Genomic DNA, 16,183 nt, shown 5'->3' with positions numbered 1-16,183 from the left:
ACATTGCCACCAATCCCTTCCAACAATACATCTCCTCCCGAACCGAACTGTCCTTGATGGAACTCTAGACTCCCTGCAGCTACTGCCACCCTGTCGTGCCCCGCAGGGCTCAGTTTTGGCACTCTGGTCTGATGGCATCTCCCTCAACTCTAGGGCCCCTCTCGTAGCAGCAGGATTATCGAGCGATGTTCCCTCCATGGGGATGAAAGGTGACAAGGAGCCTGGGAGAGAGGGGAGCTCACATTCCCCTTCCCCTCTCTCCAACAGCTGAAGCCCCGATATCGAGCTGCTGTACAGGACGTTGGTGTCCATCGGGCCAGAGAAATGAGTCGTCGGAGGAACCGCGGGGTAAGCTTCCGTCCTGGGTTTTCACTTTCTTCCCATCGTGGGTAAAGTGTAGCAAGAAAACAAAACTTGTAAAGCCCGAGAGAGCCGATGCTGAGCAAATCTTTCGATTGGACATTTTGGATCCGTCCCCCCCCCCCCCCTCCCAACTTGTATTTTTCTATTTCAAGTCTGAAGGTGTCATTCAAAGCAAATTACAAAACAGAAAAGAAAGCACAATATTATAATAATTGTCTTTTAGTTCTTGCCATTCCTGAGTTTCTTTGCTAAACATAATACTAGAGATTGAGTCTACTTTTGTTACTTTGAACTTTGGATATGTTGCTGTTCCTAGATGGCTTCCCAACTTTTGGATGTTTTCTCACATGCTGCACATCAGTCCCCAATAATGAGACTTTACAAGTTGGGATTTCTGCATCTCTGACTGGCTCTATTGTTTATCCCTGAAATATGTTGAGATGTTCCTTTGTCACAAGTTGGATTTTGTTCCATGTTGTTTAAGGTTTTATCCCATTCTAATAACTATGTTCTGTTCTTAAGGGTACAGGAGAGTCTTTTGCCTGCCTTCCTGGAGCTTGTCTGGTACAGATATGCATTCATTTAGAACAAATTGGTAATCCAATCCTAAAAAGACCTTTTTGATTTGTTTTGTTCCAAATTAAAGAAATGAACAGGGATTTTGAAAATAACATACATTTTCATTTGCATTTATTTTAGGATCCATTAAAGTATATGGGTAAAACAAAAAAAACAAAACATTTTTTCTTTTGTTTTGCTTGCTTTTTTTATTGAAGGAAAGCAAGCTAGGATGGAGCAGAGATGAAAAGGGAAAGGGAAAAGGAAAGAAGAGGACTGATTAAGGTCAAGCACTTGTCCATCCAGCCTATGCCAACTGGCAGCAGCATAGATTGACAAAGATTTGCTTTTTTTTTTTTTTTCAAACTTGCAACTGAAAGGGACTTTGAGAGCAGTCACCATTTTGAATCATTTTTCTCTTGGAGTTCAGTGAGAGGTGCTAGTTTCTACAGCTCTGTGTTTTGCCAAGTGAAAGAAAAAGTTCCTAAAACATTTAGACAGTCAATAGGAAGTTGAGTTTAGGCTTCTGTTGCTTCTTGTCAGTGTAGGAGACACACTGATCTCTCTGCTTGTTAAGGTCACAATATCAACAGAAGTTAGAGAGATGTGGAGAGACACAGATGTCAATATTCAGAAAGGCTGCAAGTGGACAAGTTATCCAGCTAAAATTTACTCAGATAAGTTTAACCCTACCCAGAAATATTTACTGGTCAATTTTCAAATGCTTGCAGCAAAACCGGGAGATATGCACATGACTTGGATGCGCGCTGGCCATGCGATTTTAAAAGGGCCACAGCCATGTGCGTATTCCCTGGTACACGCATTAGAAAGTTTTGCAAAAAAAGTGCAGGGTGGGGCAGGGCATGGGTGGCCCAGGACTATACCGTGGTGTCAGTTATATGCACAGGGATCCCCTGCCACATAACTTTACTACCCCTATGGACAGCAGGTAAGTCATGTAACAATAAAAACGAAGCTAATCAGCGGGGTTATAAGACTCGGGGCTAATAAGGTAAAAGGGAGGCAAGTTAGGTAGGGGATTTAGGAAGTCATTTCCTTTACTGGGGGTGACATGGGGGAGAAGTGGGAAAAAGGCCTAATGTTCTGCCACGTGTATCTACTAAAATTCCCCCACTTATGCGCTCGAGACGGCATTCGCGTGCATATGCACTCGTCAATATAAAATTGTGCACGCATGTATGCACGGGTAACTGATTTTATAACATGTGTGCATATACACACTTATGTTATAGATTTGGCATATCCGTGTGTGCATGCCGGCAAATGCACACACATGGGTGCACGCACATGGGTCTTAAAATTTACTTCTTAGTATCTAGCTGGGTAAATCAAAACAACAAAAACATCTGGTTTTCTTGGGAAAATCTACATTTTCCCAAATGGGAACTCTGAAGCATATATAGAAGTAGTGGTAACAATAAATTTTACTGAAAAATAATCTAATTTTATTGTTTGTCTCCAAGGCTAAGCTGGTATTTTAAGAATAACATAAGTTAGATAAGGCAGGTGGTCTTGAGTTATAAGATCCCTTGTGAATGCTTTGACTCACATGACCCCATTTAGGACCCTCATCTTATCCCTACCATTAAGCGACTAATATTCATCCATAACCATGACTTTCCTCTACCACCTTTGACCTTTCTCTGATAAAAGATACTCATCATCTTCTCCAGGGGCTTCTATACAATAAGCAGAGCTCATGAGAATCCCAGGCCTGAGATATACTGAACACAAATAAGTAAGCAGGGTTTGAAATATACTTTCTGCACTGTCCTGTCAGTGATTATAACATAATCAAATCTTGTCTGCCTTCATTTTAGCACATTGTGCTAGTCTTCAGCAAGCAGCACTCTTTTCTGTACTTTTGTAGAATGTATATTCATATCATTTGCTTTAGGGAGCAGTGATGTGCTACCCTTTGTAAGAATTCTGAACTGTGGCACCAGTTATAGCACATTCGGAGAACTGATAGGCAAGACAGACCTATATGAAAGAAACCCAATGAACAGAAAATATACAGTTGAAATCTAATAAGCATGGAACTACAATTATAATGGGGGAAAATAATAAACATAAGAGAATGATAAGTAAAAGCAAAAACCCCTCTAACTTCCCAGAAGGATTATTACAGTGTCCACTTGGGCACAGGAAAACAGGTTTGAAATCACAGGCTCTCCATAGAAATGCTATGCTATGACGGTTATGATATGTACTGCTTCACTGTGAAGAAGGGCTCTGGTTGTCCAGATGCCAGTGGGTGTAATAAGCCAGAGACTGAAAAGAAAATCTACCAACAAAATCTATGAAGTTCACTTTTCAAGTATGAGTAGTCTCCAGACAGTATTAGAGAAATAAAATATGTGTCAGCCACCTGCAATTTAATTTGTTCTGGACTTATTCTTACAAACATTTTATGATCAAGATGGCTCTTGAACCTTTTTGTAGTTAATTATTCAGTGACTAGTTTGGCTAATCTAAACTACCTTACCATTGCTGCTACACTCACTAAGGTAACTATTTCTACTGTGCAAGGTAAAAAAAAAAAAGCACTATGTACAAAACCCCAAATGTGGAGCAGAAATTGTGCTATCTTTTGCAAATGCAGCCATGATAATATTTACCACAGTCACATATACAATATACGTGGGATTAATGAACATTTTACTCATTATCCCCATATTTACTAAAGCACACTACCTGCTGCATATTTTCCCACTGGGCAAATAATGCAGGGAAGGTATCACTGGAGAAGACTCGCTTTTCAACCTTCTCACACCATTGCTAGAGTCTTCCTAATGAGGAGATGAGATGGGATAATCTGAAAGGAAAGGGGAGGGGCTGGTCTTTGCCATCCTTCCCAGTGCCCTTCCTAGTCTATCCTGATCCAAGCACGTTCCCCCCCCACTCCAATTCTCTACCACTGTCTTCTTCACCCCCCCAGAGCAGAGCTTCCTATCTGACTCCTGCCAGCTGCCCCTGGCAGCCCTTCACTGGCAAGTTAGACGAAAAGCATTCCGGAGGTTGGCGCACCGGCAGCCAGCCGACACGTGCAGGTGTAAAAAATAAGATAAGGTGGGGGGGGGGGGGAATTTAGGTAGGGCTGGGGGGTGGGTTAGATAGGGCAAGGGAGGGGAAAGTTGGGGGGAGTGAAAGAAAAGTTCCCTCCAAGGCCGCTCCGATTTCGGAGCGGCCTTGGAGGGAATGGGGAAAGCCATCGGGGCACCCCTAGGGCTCGGCGCCCTCTTGCGCATGCCGTCCCTGGATTTTATAACATGCGCGCACCAGGTAGTGTGCACAAATGTACCCTGCGGACATTGGATTAAAAATCTGCCCCTTAGTGAATAAGTCCCTAAGAGTTGTTTCTATGATGCACTAATAAGTAAGAGTATACTACTGTATATCAATTTAAAGGCTATGAATATGTCCTAAATCCAGGATAGAAGCAGTCTTGGTTTTCTAGGTCAGTGGTTCTCAACCTACGTTTGGGGACACCACTAACCAGTCAGGTTATCACAAGGATTTTCACAATGAATATAAATGTAATAGATTTGCATGCATTACTTCCATTATATGCAAATATCTCATGCAAATGCATTATGTATATCCTGAAAACCTGACTGTCTAGGTGTGTCCCAATGACTGCATTTAGAACCCATGTTCTAGGTAACCAAACTATGCAGAATATCTGGGCTCTTAGATCAAATGTATGTAAAATACACCTTATGAGCATTCTCTTAATCTATCCTAAAAACCAGATTTACCATGTTAGTAGAGCATGCCCATGCTATTATCATGTATGGAAAGGGCATGAACTGGTTACTTACCGAGGAGATTCTAAACAGAGTGGTAATGATAAATTGAGCATACGTAGATCTCTTTGGGGTTGATTTTAAGAGAAGCGTGCACGGGGTACATTTGTGCGCACCACCCGGCGCGCACAAATGTACACCCAATTTTATATCATGCGTGCGCTGCCGTGCGAATGTTATAAAATCCGGACTCGGCGCACGCAAGGGGCAGCACACTTGTGCACCTTCACACACCAAGCCCTAGGGGAGGCCTGATGGCTTTCCCCATTCCCTCCAAGGCCGCTCCGAAATTGGAGCGGCCTCGGAGGGAACTTTTCTTCTGCTACCCCCCCACCACCTTCCCCTCCCTTCCCCTATCTAACCCACCCCCCAGCCCTACCTAAATCCCCCCCCCCTTAACTTGTTAAACTTTTTATGCCTGCCTCTGTCAGGCGTATCTTTTGCACGCCGGCCGGCTGCCGGCACACCATCCCCTGGCACAGTCACTGTGCTGGAGGCCTCGGTTCCACCCCCAGACCACCCCCTTCCCACCCCTTTTTCAAAGCCCCAAGACATATGCACGTCCCAGGGCTTGCGCGCGCTGCCAAGCCTATGCAAAATAGGCTCGGTGCGCACAGGGGCAGGTTTTCGGGGTTATGCGCATAATCCTTTGAAAATCTACCCCTTTTTCTTTTGACTATCACTGGTTGTCCAGGGATATACAATTAATTCTGGCACATGGGGGTTGCATGTCAGTGTACAGGCAGTGGTGTACCTAATGTATTTGCCACCTGGGGTGGATATTTCCTTTGGCACCCTCTAGGTTCACTTCTCTGTCTCCCTTCCCCCGCCCCCAGTTATTTCTCTGTTCCACTCCCCCATTCACTTCTCTATCCCTGATCTCCCCCAGAGTGATCTATGGTTCTCCTCTCTCTCACACAGGCTCCTTCTTTCTCATGCACACACTTCCACACTCCTGCACACAGGCTCCCTCCATTTGTGTCTCTCTCACACATACACACCCCCTTACACAGGCTCTCTCTCTCACAAACATGCACCCTCCCATACACACTCACAGACATGCTCTAACACACAAACACTCGCAGGCTCTCCCAGACAGACACAAGCACACAGACATGCTCTCACGTACACATAGACACAAACACACTCTGTCTCACTTCCTACCTCACTCACCATCAGAAGCACAGCAGCCACTTCCTCCTGCAGCCCTTGCAACAGACGGGGGCTCTTCATTTTTCTTGAGGTGGTGGGGGCTGATGCGGCTTTGCTTCCTGCACCAGGGGGGGGGGGGGTGCAGTGCTGTTGCTCCTCCACATGCACTCAAATGCTGATGCTGCCTCTTCCTGCGATGACCCAGGACTTGCGCTGATCTTCCTCCTGTTTTGAGCCTTTCCTTCTTCCCACCAGCACGGACCCACCATTTCCTCTTCTTGACTGCGCAGATGGGAAGAAGAAAAGACTATGTAGTTGCCAGCCCTAGACTTGTGGCACTCTAGGCGGTCACATAGTACATCCACTGCTCACAGCCCGGTGGCCTTTCTCTTCTGCCATGAGCAGGATGGGATCCACTCATGGCCACTGACCTCCCAGCTGGCACCCCCCCCCCCCCCCGGCTATCACTCAGGGTGGACTGCACCTTCATACACTCCCCTTAGTACACCACTATGCACAGGGGAGAAGTAGTACATTCCAGGAGGTCAAAAAGAAGAGTGGAGAGTTTCAGGAGAGTAGAAAACTGATATGACTATATGTTTAGAACATCTATTGTATGGGTCAGTAAGGATCTTCAATGAACGATGTCAGAGGACATGTTTCAGAAGAGAAGGAACATTTATGGGGGAGATCCAAGGGGGAAATCTGGCCACCCTGGCTCAAAAGGGTACCAGCATCTGACCATTTCCCTCTCTCTGATCACCTTGTAATGTAGGGACTGCAATGGCTGAATCACACAGTTTGGCTCTACCTCATAGCTCATAGAAATAAACTCTATGCAAAACCAAAACAATTTGTCATCTGAGAAAAGCTTTTGAGGCTAAGACTCAGAATACATTTGATCAAGTCTCTCATGAGAGACTCCTCAGGAAATTAAATGGTCAAAGTATAGAAATTGATGTCTTGCTGTGGATTGATAACAAGCTAAAGAGCCAGATTTAATGATCAGTTTTCTCAATGGAAAGCGGTAATTAGTGGAGTCCCTCAGGGATCTGATTTGGGACCAGTGTTATTTAATTTATTCATTAATGATTTGGATAAGGAAGCAACAAGTAAAGTGATCAAATTTCAAATGATATGAAAATATTCAAAGTAGTTAAAACAAAATCAACCCTGAGAAATTGCAAAAAGACATTGCCAGAGTGGGGAACTGGGCATCTTGGTGGGCGATACATTTTAATTAGAGATGTGAATCGTGTGCCAGATCGTCATAATGATCAGATTCGGCTGGGGGGGGGGGGGAATCTGATCGTTAAGATATGTGAATTGGAATCGTTTCCGAATCCAATTCACATCGCTAATTCTTTTTTTCGAGAGGCCCGCGCCGCTAAAAAAAAAAAAAAAACCACCCGACCCTTTAAATCGACCCCCCCAAAACCTTTTAAAATTACCTGGTGGTCCAGGGGGGCCTCGGGGGGCCTCGGGGAGAGATCCAGGGGGGCCTCGGGGAGAGATTTCCCGTTCCCAGGCATCAGCTGTTCTAAAAAAAAAATGGCGCCGATGCCCCTTTGCCCTTACCATGTGACAGGGTTTCCATGCCATTGGCCGGCCCCTGTCACATGGTAGGAGCACTGGATGGCCGGCGCCGGCGCCATCTTTACTCATCAGCCCCTATTATACTATATAATGATGAGTAAAGATGGCCGCATCTTGAAACGCAACAGGCACTAGGTCAGCCTATATATGATACTGTCACAGGGCGCGATGGTCGCTCCCTGTGACATAGTGAGGGCAAAGGCGATCGGCGCCATTTTCAAACCAGTCCAGCACCGGCACCGAGGGTATGATTGAAGGGATGGCTCCCGGACCCCCCGCTAGACCACCAGGTACATGTAAAAGGTTTTTGGGGGGGTCGGGAGGGTGGGAGAAGCAAAGGGGTAATTTGTAAAGGGTCGGGGTGGGTTTTTTTTTTATCGGGCCATCGGCGCCATTTTTATCAGTGGTAGCCAAAATGGCGCCGATGGCCCGAGAGCGGGAGATTGCGCCGGGACCCCCCCCCCCCCCCCCCCACTGGACCACCAGGTAATTTAACATTTTTGGGGGGTCGGGAGGGTGGGGGAGGGTAAAGGATTGGTTTTAAAGGGTCGGGGTGGGTTTAGGGGTTGTTTTGGTGTGCCAGTTTTCCCGCCCTCCCCCCAAATAATTCCCGTACTCGATTTAATGATTTTTCACGATAAGTCGAGGGAATTCCTATTGTATCGAGTCCCTTACCGATTAATGACAATTTTAAAATTATCGGACGATAATTTAAATCGTTAAAAAATGATTCACATCCCTAATAAATAGCATCCAGTTAGCAAGTGCACATTAAATAATATGATGGGTAAGCATAACCTGATGTTTAATATTTGCTCAGTAACCCTTCATCTATATATGAAGTTCTTTCATGTGATTGCACAGACACACCAAGTTATACTAACATCTTCTATATCCCTTTAACATGCATAGCAAGGTGCCATTTTTAGTGTGTACATGTGGACCTTAATGTGCATGCTAAAGTTTATTGTATAGACCAGGGGTGGGCAATTCCAGTCCTCGAGGGCCACAAACCTGTCGAGGTTTTAGGATATCCTAATGAATATGCATGACATAGATTTGCATACAACTGAGGCAGAGTGCATGCAAATCTCTCTCATGCATATTCATTAGGGATATCCTGAAAACCAGACTGGTTTGTGGCCCTCGAGGACCGGAATTGCCCACCCCTGGTATAGACCCTTAAATCTCATTTGCTCAACAGTGGTGGGGATATTATTTAGAAATGAAATAGCATTGAATGTGCTATAGAAAGGCGCACGCAATGTCAACATCCGATATAGTAAACATTTTACATTTGAAAATGAAAACATATTACTTTTCTGGGGATTCAGTATCCTGCTTTCTTTTCCTTCACATATAGTCGGGTTCATTGCTGTCTTGTGATGCCACAGAAAGGGGCACTTGTCATTGACTTGCCAGTTCTGAACAGAACTAGGAGAGACCAGAGGCTGGGTGTAGAGGTCAGCAGCAGCTGGATCAGTAGAACCCACATGTGGGAGTACCTAAATCTTCCTTCCCACCCCCAGTGCTGTTCGTCCAGCAAGAGAAGGAGGAAAGTGATGGTTTTGCAAGCCACATCCTCCTCCTCTGCTACCCCGGGCCTGACTGAAACCATGAAGGACTGTTCATCCCATGCAGTTGAAAGCACTAACCAGGCCCCAGCAAGGGTGGGGGAGGCAAAAGAGTGAAAATCATCAGGTGAAAACTGAATTAACAAAGGGAGAGGAAAGAAGGTGAGAACTGACAGGGGGATGGCTGGAGGTTGAAGGAATATTTACCAAGAAATACACCACCATTAAAATTGTAAGACTGGTTAATTTTTACATCTGTGTAATCGACGTAAAGTAGAAAATAACCATCTTTCCCTGAACTGCAAATGGACCAGGATCATTTGACCCTTGGGCACGCATGGGGATAGCACTTATTTCAATCGGCATCAGGATTCTTTTCTAGCCTTCATTTGTTTAGGGAGGTTGTAACACAATCTGTTGCAGGAATTCAGTAACTCCCTGACAGAACTGATACCAGAAGAAAAAAAAATAATGCCTGCCCCCTGAGAATCCGGCAGCTCTTTCTATCAATTCATTGAAAGCATGGAGCCAGGCTGCAGACTTTCAACAAGATGCTTCTTCATTCAGGTAGCTTTTCTGACTCTGAGTAATCCCAACCTGCTTGCTACCTGCGAATGATTCCACGCAGTGCTGACTGCCACCTGTCTCTGCTGCTTGACTCCTGATTTCTATCTCCAAGTGCTACTTATTCCAGTACCTTCTCTAAAGAATAGCAGTAACTGTTCTATTGAATGACCTTGAAGAGCTATGCAAACATCCCTCTTCAAAGCACTCCAAGAGAACTGGAGTGAAGTGAAGAGAAATTATTTAAAGGGGGGGAAAAAAAGAGATTGTACAGCAAAGGCACCCATCCTCACCACAAAGCCTGAAGCCCATTTCATAGCCTCCTCTCAAGAAGCTTTTGATGATGATCTGTGAGGCCAGCTGTGTTACACACCACCACTTGCTGAGATACTAATGGAGCATTCACAGTTTTCTGGCATTTTTGGAATGTAAGTTTGATTCCAGATTTTTATCTACGGTGATGCTCTGGTTGTGGCTATCTGTGTCCATTTCTGAATTGATGAACATTCACTGCACACTGTGGACTGCCCTCTAACTCTGCTATTCATTGGTGTTTTCTTCTTAATATTCTTGGTAAAGTTAAGTGAAATAAAAAAGTAAAATCAAAGAGCACAGGACAAAGGACAGCACATAATAGTGCATAGACTCCATGGTACCTAGTTGTAATTGGCTGGCATGTGGACCTCTGTATTGTCTAACTGCATTGGCATTTTCCAGTTCTGAATCTTTCTTGTAACGAGACATTATCCCATTTTGCCAAATTATGTGCAATAATTTAAAGACATGAACAAAAGTGCCTATTACCTGTAGAAGACCATAAATATTCCCTAATATGTGGGACAATCCCAGTGATAAAGCTGTAGAAAAATCTGATAACAAGTACCCAATAACAAAACATTATCTCCTTCTCAGCCCCTCCAAAAATAGATCCGGTGTATGTGGGAATGAATATTTACTGCCTGCAAACACCAAACAAATTCAACTCAAGATTTTCCAATCCTTTTAATAAAAACACCAAAGAAAATCTAAATCCAGAGGAAACATAGCTAAGAATCTTTATATGAAACACAGGATGGCCTGTCTTCCACAAACAATAGCATTTTCCTTTGGGAAAATATTTTGGAGTTAAAAGGAGATTAAAGTAGAATCAAAATATCCATCCTTATTTCACTTTCAATATCTTTTTTTTTTAATCCAATAATTTTGCTCCTATTTTCAATCAAATAGGGGCAAGGATATGGCCCTATGCACCTTTATTTGCATTTTGCAACAACCCAGGAATTTTTCCCTATTTTATATTTCCTCCCAACTTACATTAGTCCAGTTATTGCGACAGCAATCCTTGGCTGGGGCCATGCACCAATCCCTGCAATCATTGGTCCTAAATCCAGCCACTAGATGTCACCATTGCTCAATGACTCTGATTCCCTCCTTCAAGGAGCTGTGACTGCTGCTTCTACAGCATCCCCAGCCCTGGCCAACCCACTGAGTGAAGCACCTGAGCTGGAGATCAATCTCAGGTCTTATCTCATGACATTGAATCACTGGACCAGTCCCATTTCCAATTTCATCCAGAAGTACTAGAGTTATCACTATTACAACAGCAGTTAAAGTAAATCAAACAATTTGCAGTTGTATAAAGTGATCTGGAAAATTACTATGTATATAATAGGCCTATCCATTATAGCCTCCACCACTGATGTTTCTTATTACAATTGGGACATAGTACAGTATTACAATTGAGGTGCCACAGCATTCAGATGATATGGTCACTTTAAAAATGCATGTACTCATTATGTTGCACTTTGCTAACTAAATTAATTGAGTTGCTTTATATTACTTAATTTACTTGCTTTGCATTACTTAATTTACTTGTTCATGTTTGTGTCCATTTTTGTTTTATTCAGGTGAACCTGAACACTGTAAGAAATCAGAAGATATAACTAAAACTACTGAACAAAAGAATGCTGTGATACACCACTAGATCTGATAATTCTTAAAGATTTCCAATGTTTAAGGAATGAGAGGTAATCCATGCATTATTGTTTTCCTGTTTGAATATTAAAACTACATCAGTGCCATTAAACCTCAGACTCATATTTTTCATCTGCACTTACAGTAGCTCCAGCACCATGTGAGAATGATTTTTTAGAAGGTAGAGAGGCAGGATGCACATGGCCCATCAATGAATCTCAAGAACTGTCTGGCAAAGAGTAATATCAACTGGAGTCAATCAACTGGAGTCAATAGCAGTCTCCTTCCAATACCCAATGTGACATTTGACCATATTAACCACATTTAGCATTTTGCTCACATGTAGGGTTGCCACTTGCCACCTCACCCTAGATCAGCTGAGTGGGCTGAGTCAGTCCAGTATTGCCCCATTGCATACATGGATTCCTGGCTCTGATTTTCTTAGAGAAATCAATGGGAAAATCAGCATGACAAATCAGTGTATGCAATGGGGCAAAATCAAGGCCAGATGAGCTGATTCAGTTGACCTGAAGTGAGGTGGCAATCCTGCTTACATGAGCTTTAATCAGGGGCATAACCAGAGCTGAACTTTTTGGGGGTGCATTGTTAACATGTGTGGGCAGTGCACTGTGGCCAGACCCACTTCCCCAATTCCACTTCTTACCCCATCATATATAGGTTCTTCTGGCAGTGGCTACACAATTATTTTCATTTCTGGCAACACCCTGTATCTCTAGTCTTTTCACTCTCTTCCTGCCCTATCTCTACTGTTTCTTAACTCTTGGTCTGTAGTTAATAAAGCTACAAGGGTTATTCTCTCAGGCTGCTAAAGAGCAATTATGCAGTCTGTCAGTCTTCCACTCAGTCCAGGCATTCTGAACTTTTAAGGGGATGATGAGAAAAGGGGAATAGGTAATTACCTGTCAAAGGTAAAGAAAAAGACTCTGATGGCCTCAAACGTTTACATGTCTGGCCCAAGGGAAACAGTGTTTTCCCTTCTTAAAGGTGCAGTGATTCCAATTTCTCAAGGTCCTCTAACTCGCCTTTAAAGAGCTGACATATATGAGAAGACCTTGCTGCTAATGAAGACCTGAGCCAAAAGTGGGAGGACAGAGGCCCTCTGAGGCCCATCCATGACTATATCTCTGGCTTCAATTCTTCAAAATTCCTGAGCCAGATGTTTACCTGGAGAAAGTTGACCCAGCTACATTTTTCTCATGCTATAAAAATCGATATTCAAAGTATCTCAGGATATTTGACTCAGCATTCCTTTTTGCATACCTTTGCATTTCTCAGAATAGAAATTCAGTTGATACAAACATCATAAGAAGTATGATTTCCTAATCCAATGATGAATCTTAATTTGGCTATAGTGTAGATTTCCAACATTACTAGTCACAGCTTTAATTGTGATAGCCCTAGAAATCTAAAAAGATAGTGACTATCTGACACATTTAGAGGTGCAGAATCAAGGCTAGCAGAAATTTTACTGTTCTAATTTTGTTACTAAATTGGTTCTGTACAATAATTTCATCATTTAAAAACCATGACTGCAGCCTAGAGTTATAGATCTTTTTCCTCATTTGTGACTTGTAAAAGACTTAGAAGTTTGTTTCTCTGAACTGTGCTAATGTTAATGCACATAAAAACAAGTTTTTACCTGCATTAACAAGTGCAGTTTTCTCTATCAATTTAGTTCCTAAGAAACTTTGCACTAGATAACATCATGAAAGCATTCAAAATAAACATGGCCATATATTTAAAAGATTTAAATAAGGGGATAATGAGCTAACTCGTATTTCCTTATTCAATTAAAAGGAACAACATTTTGGATGGTTAATTTGTCATGCAAGAGTCTGCTTCAGGTCAAAGGGTGGTGCACTAGCCCCTTATTAGAGATTTGTATTCATTTGAAACTAAATAGGAAATCAACATTTCCTATTTTGTTTCATGTCATTTTCAAAATGGGACTAAAGAAAAAACCACAAGATTTCATTGGTTTTACTTTTGTTTCATTTAGAAAAAAAGGAAAATTCTGAGACCTAAGCCTTTCACCGGTGTTAGCCCGAGGTTCTGTCCTGGCGCTAAGGCCTAGGCCCAACACCAGGGCCCAATGCAAGGCCTCTTCCCCATTATCAAGGCCTAGAAAAGGCCTCTGATGTCTTCTTTCTTCTTTAATTCTTCAAAAAATGACAACTGCTTTAAGTTTGCATTGAAGTGATACCACTGCAGCACATCCTTAAAGCAGACACATCATTTTTTGAAGGGAAAAGACCTCGGAGACCTGGTCTAAGTAATGATAGCTAGACCGGGACTTGAGCTGGGCATCGACCTAGGCTGTGATCAGGCCTCAGTTTGGGCCCTGGCATCTGGCCTAGGTCTCAGCAAAAGGACAGGGCCCTGGACCTGGACATGGCATTGGGCTTAGACCTAGGCCTCAGTGCTGGGACTGGGCCTCTTGATGGCTTTGGCATTAGGTCTGGGTTTAGGTCTAGGCCTAGGCCTCAGCAGTGGGGACTAGGCCTTGGGCCAGTCCCTGAAATGAGCCTACGTCTTGGTGGCAGGACTGGGCCTTAGGCCAGGTCCCAGCTTTGGCCTAGGCTCAGTGCCAGAACTAGATATTGGTCCTAGGCTTTGGTGTGGGGGCCATGTCCCTCCATCAGGCCTAGGCCTAGGTCTCAGTGCCAAGACCCTGCCTTATGCTGGGCCCCGGCATAGAGCCTAGGCCATGGTACTTGACTGATTCCTGGTGTCTGGCCTACTGCTTGATCTCAGTGCTGGGACCAGACTTTGGGCTGGGTGTCAGTGTCAGGTCTAGGCTTCAAGGATGGGACCGGACCATGGTGGATCCCTATGGATCAGGTAAGAGGGGCCCGGACATATTCCTGATACTGACACTTTGAGGGTAGGTGAGAAGGGGCCTGGGGAGGGCCTGTTTCATTTAGTTTTAAAGGGTTGGGGTGGGTTTTTTGTTTATCGGCTCGGGCGCAGCCGATAAACAAAACCGCGATCGGGCCTGATGAAAAAAAACCCACATGTGAATCAGAACCGGGATCCGAACTGATTCCGGTTCCAATTCACATCTCTATTGCTTACTGCTCCTTTGGAGCAGAAGCAATTTGTGCGTGCCTGTCAAATGCCGGCGCGCGCTTTCATGGCACAGCAGCAAATGGCCGCAGTACTGGCAGCCTAAAGCCCCACCCCTCCCTGCCCCCGAACCGCCCCTTTCTCTGGGCCCAGCACTTTTTCACGTACTGGGATTTACTCGTGTGGCTGGGCCCATTTGAAAATTTAGCTGATGAGCGTAAGGCACGGTCACGCGCATACACCCCGGGATTTACGCACGCTGGGCATTTAAAATCTGCCCATAAGTTTGCAGTGCTTTGACACATTGTTATCTTTACTATTGTCCCTTGTTAATTATAGGCCTGATTTTAAAATGCATTTACTCCTGTAAAACTGGGTTTTACTCGATTCAATGCACTTTACTCGAATAAGTGGGTTTTTGAAAATTGCTACAATATATGCCATTAAATTGCTCATAGGATTTACTCGCATAAGTGCACTTCACTTGAGTAAAAGGCTTTTGAAAATTACTATGATAGCATGTAACATTTACACACGTAACTCCTTTGAAAATTACCCCCTTTGTATCCAGGTGAGATTGATTGTTGTTTGACTTTGAGAGCCGTGACACCTCTCGGGCTCCTTTCAGCATCCTGCTCCTTTTCCGTTCCCGAAATTTGCACGTTATACATTAATCTTGGTATTAATTGGCCGCAGCTTTTATTAATACAACAGTTAATATGAAATCAACATTATAACAGTTTACCCGCCGGGGTCAATCGAACAGTCTCACCGCTACTGGAACCATTGGTCTAGGCCTCGCCTAGCATAAGCCACAACCCAACACAAGGGGACATGGCCCATGCGTGCCGTATCTGACAGCCCCCCTCCGACCTGTCTGTTTAACTTCTTCCGGGCTCTCCCCCATAACTTTTGATTTGCAAATTTAATGCGAGATATTATATCGGACCAACACATAAGCACTCCCGGGAACCCTGATTGTATTTCCCGTAGGTCCCTCGTCATCTGGCGTAACAATTGTCTACATGACCTTGCCCCTAAATCGTTCCCGCCCAGGTGTATTATTATGAAGTCCAGTCTGGCTAACGAAGCCCTCTTGACCCATAGTATGGGAAGTAACTGCTCCCAGCGCATTCCACACTTTCCCATCCAAGTGCTGCACACCCCCCGATGTGCTAAGCTCAGATGTGGGCCATATCTGAGCTGCCGTGCCCTCTGTTCTGCCCAATGCATGAATGAGTGTCCCACGACCCACACCTGCAGCAACCTAGGGCCCAATTCTGCAATAAAATAAGCAAGTTAATCGACCTGTTGTAATGTGCCGGCTCGATCGAGCCTGACGAAGGAATTTACCGCAGCAGAGCGCCATCTCCCGATCTGTTGTATGGCTTCTGTTGTGAACCCTGCCTGCGCCGCGCTAGTGGCCACCCCTATTCTGAAAGAGTGTGTCCCAAAGTTGTCTGCATTCTCTCCTATCTCATTTAA

The 16,183-nt window shown here is 44.1% G+C and overlaps 1 protein-coding gene across 4 annotated transcripts in view; it reads left to right on the top strand.

The window, feature by feature from the left end:
• The window catches only part of PDE1A (phosphodiesterase 1A), a 733,908-nt gene that overhangs the window by 691,836 nt on the left and 25,889 nt on the right, over positions 1–16,183 (top strand). The window contains exon 14 of one of the 4 annotated variants that reach the window (XM_029605928.1): positions 11,545–11,664. The exons of the other annotated variants lie outside the window; for them this stretch is intronic. Within the exon in view, the coding sequence (XP_029461788.1) occupies positions 11,545–11,621 (77 nt within the window). The 3' untranslated portion in view covers positions 11,622–11,664. The remainder of the gene's footprint in view (positions 1–11,544; positions 11,665–16,183) is intronic. 4 annotated transcript variants of the gene reach the window in all.

The sequence above is a fragment of the Rhinatrema bivittatum genome, chromosome 6, assembly GCF_901001135.1.
Source record: "Rhinatrema bivittatum chromosome 6, aRhiBiv1.1, whole genome shotgun sequence".
In the NCBI taxonomy this organism is placed as follows: Eukaryota; Metazoa; Chordata; class Amphibia; order Gymnophiona; family Rhinatrematidae; genus Rhinatrema; species Rhinatrema bivittatum.
The sequence above is the reverse complement of the archived record's forward strand: the minus strand, read 5'-3'. Positions and strand labels throughout refer to the sequence as shown.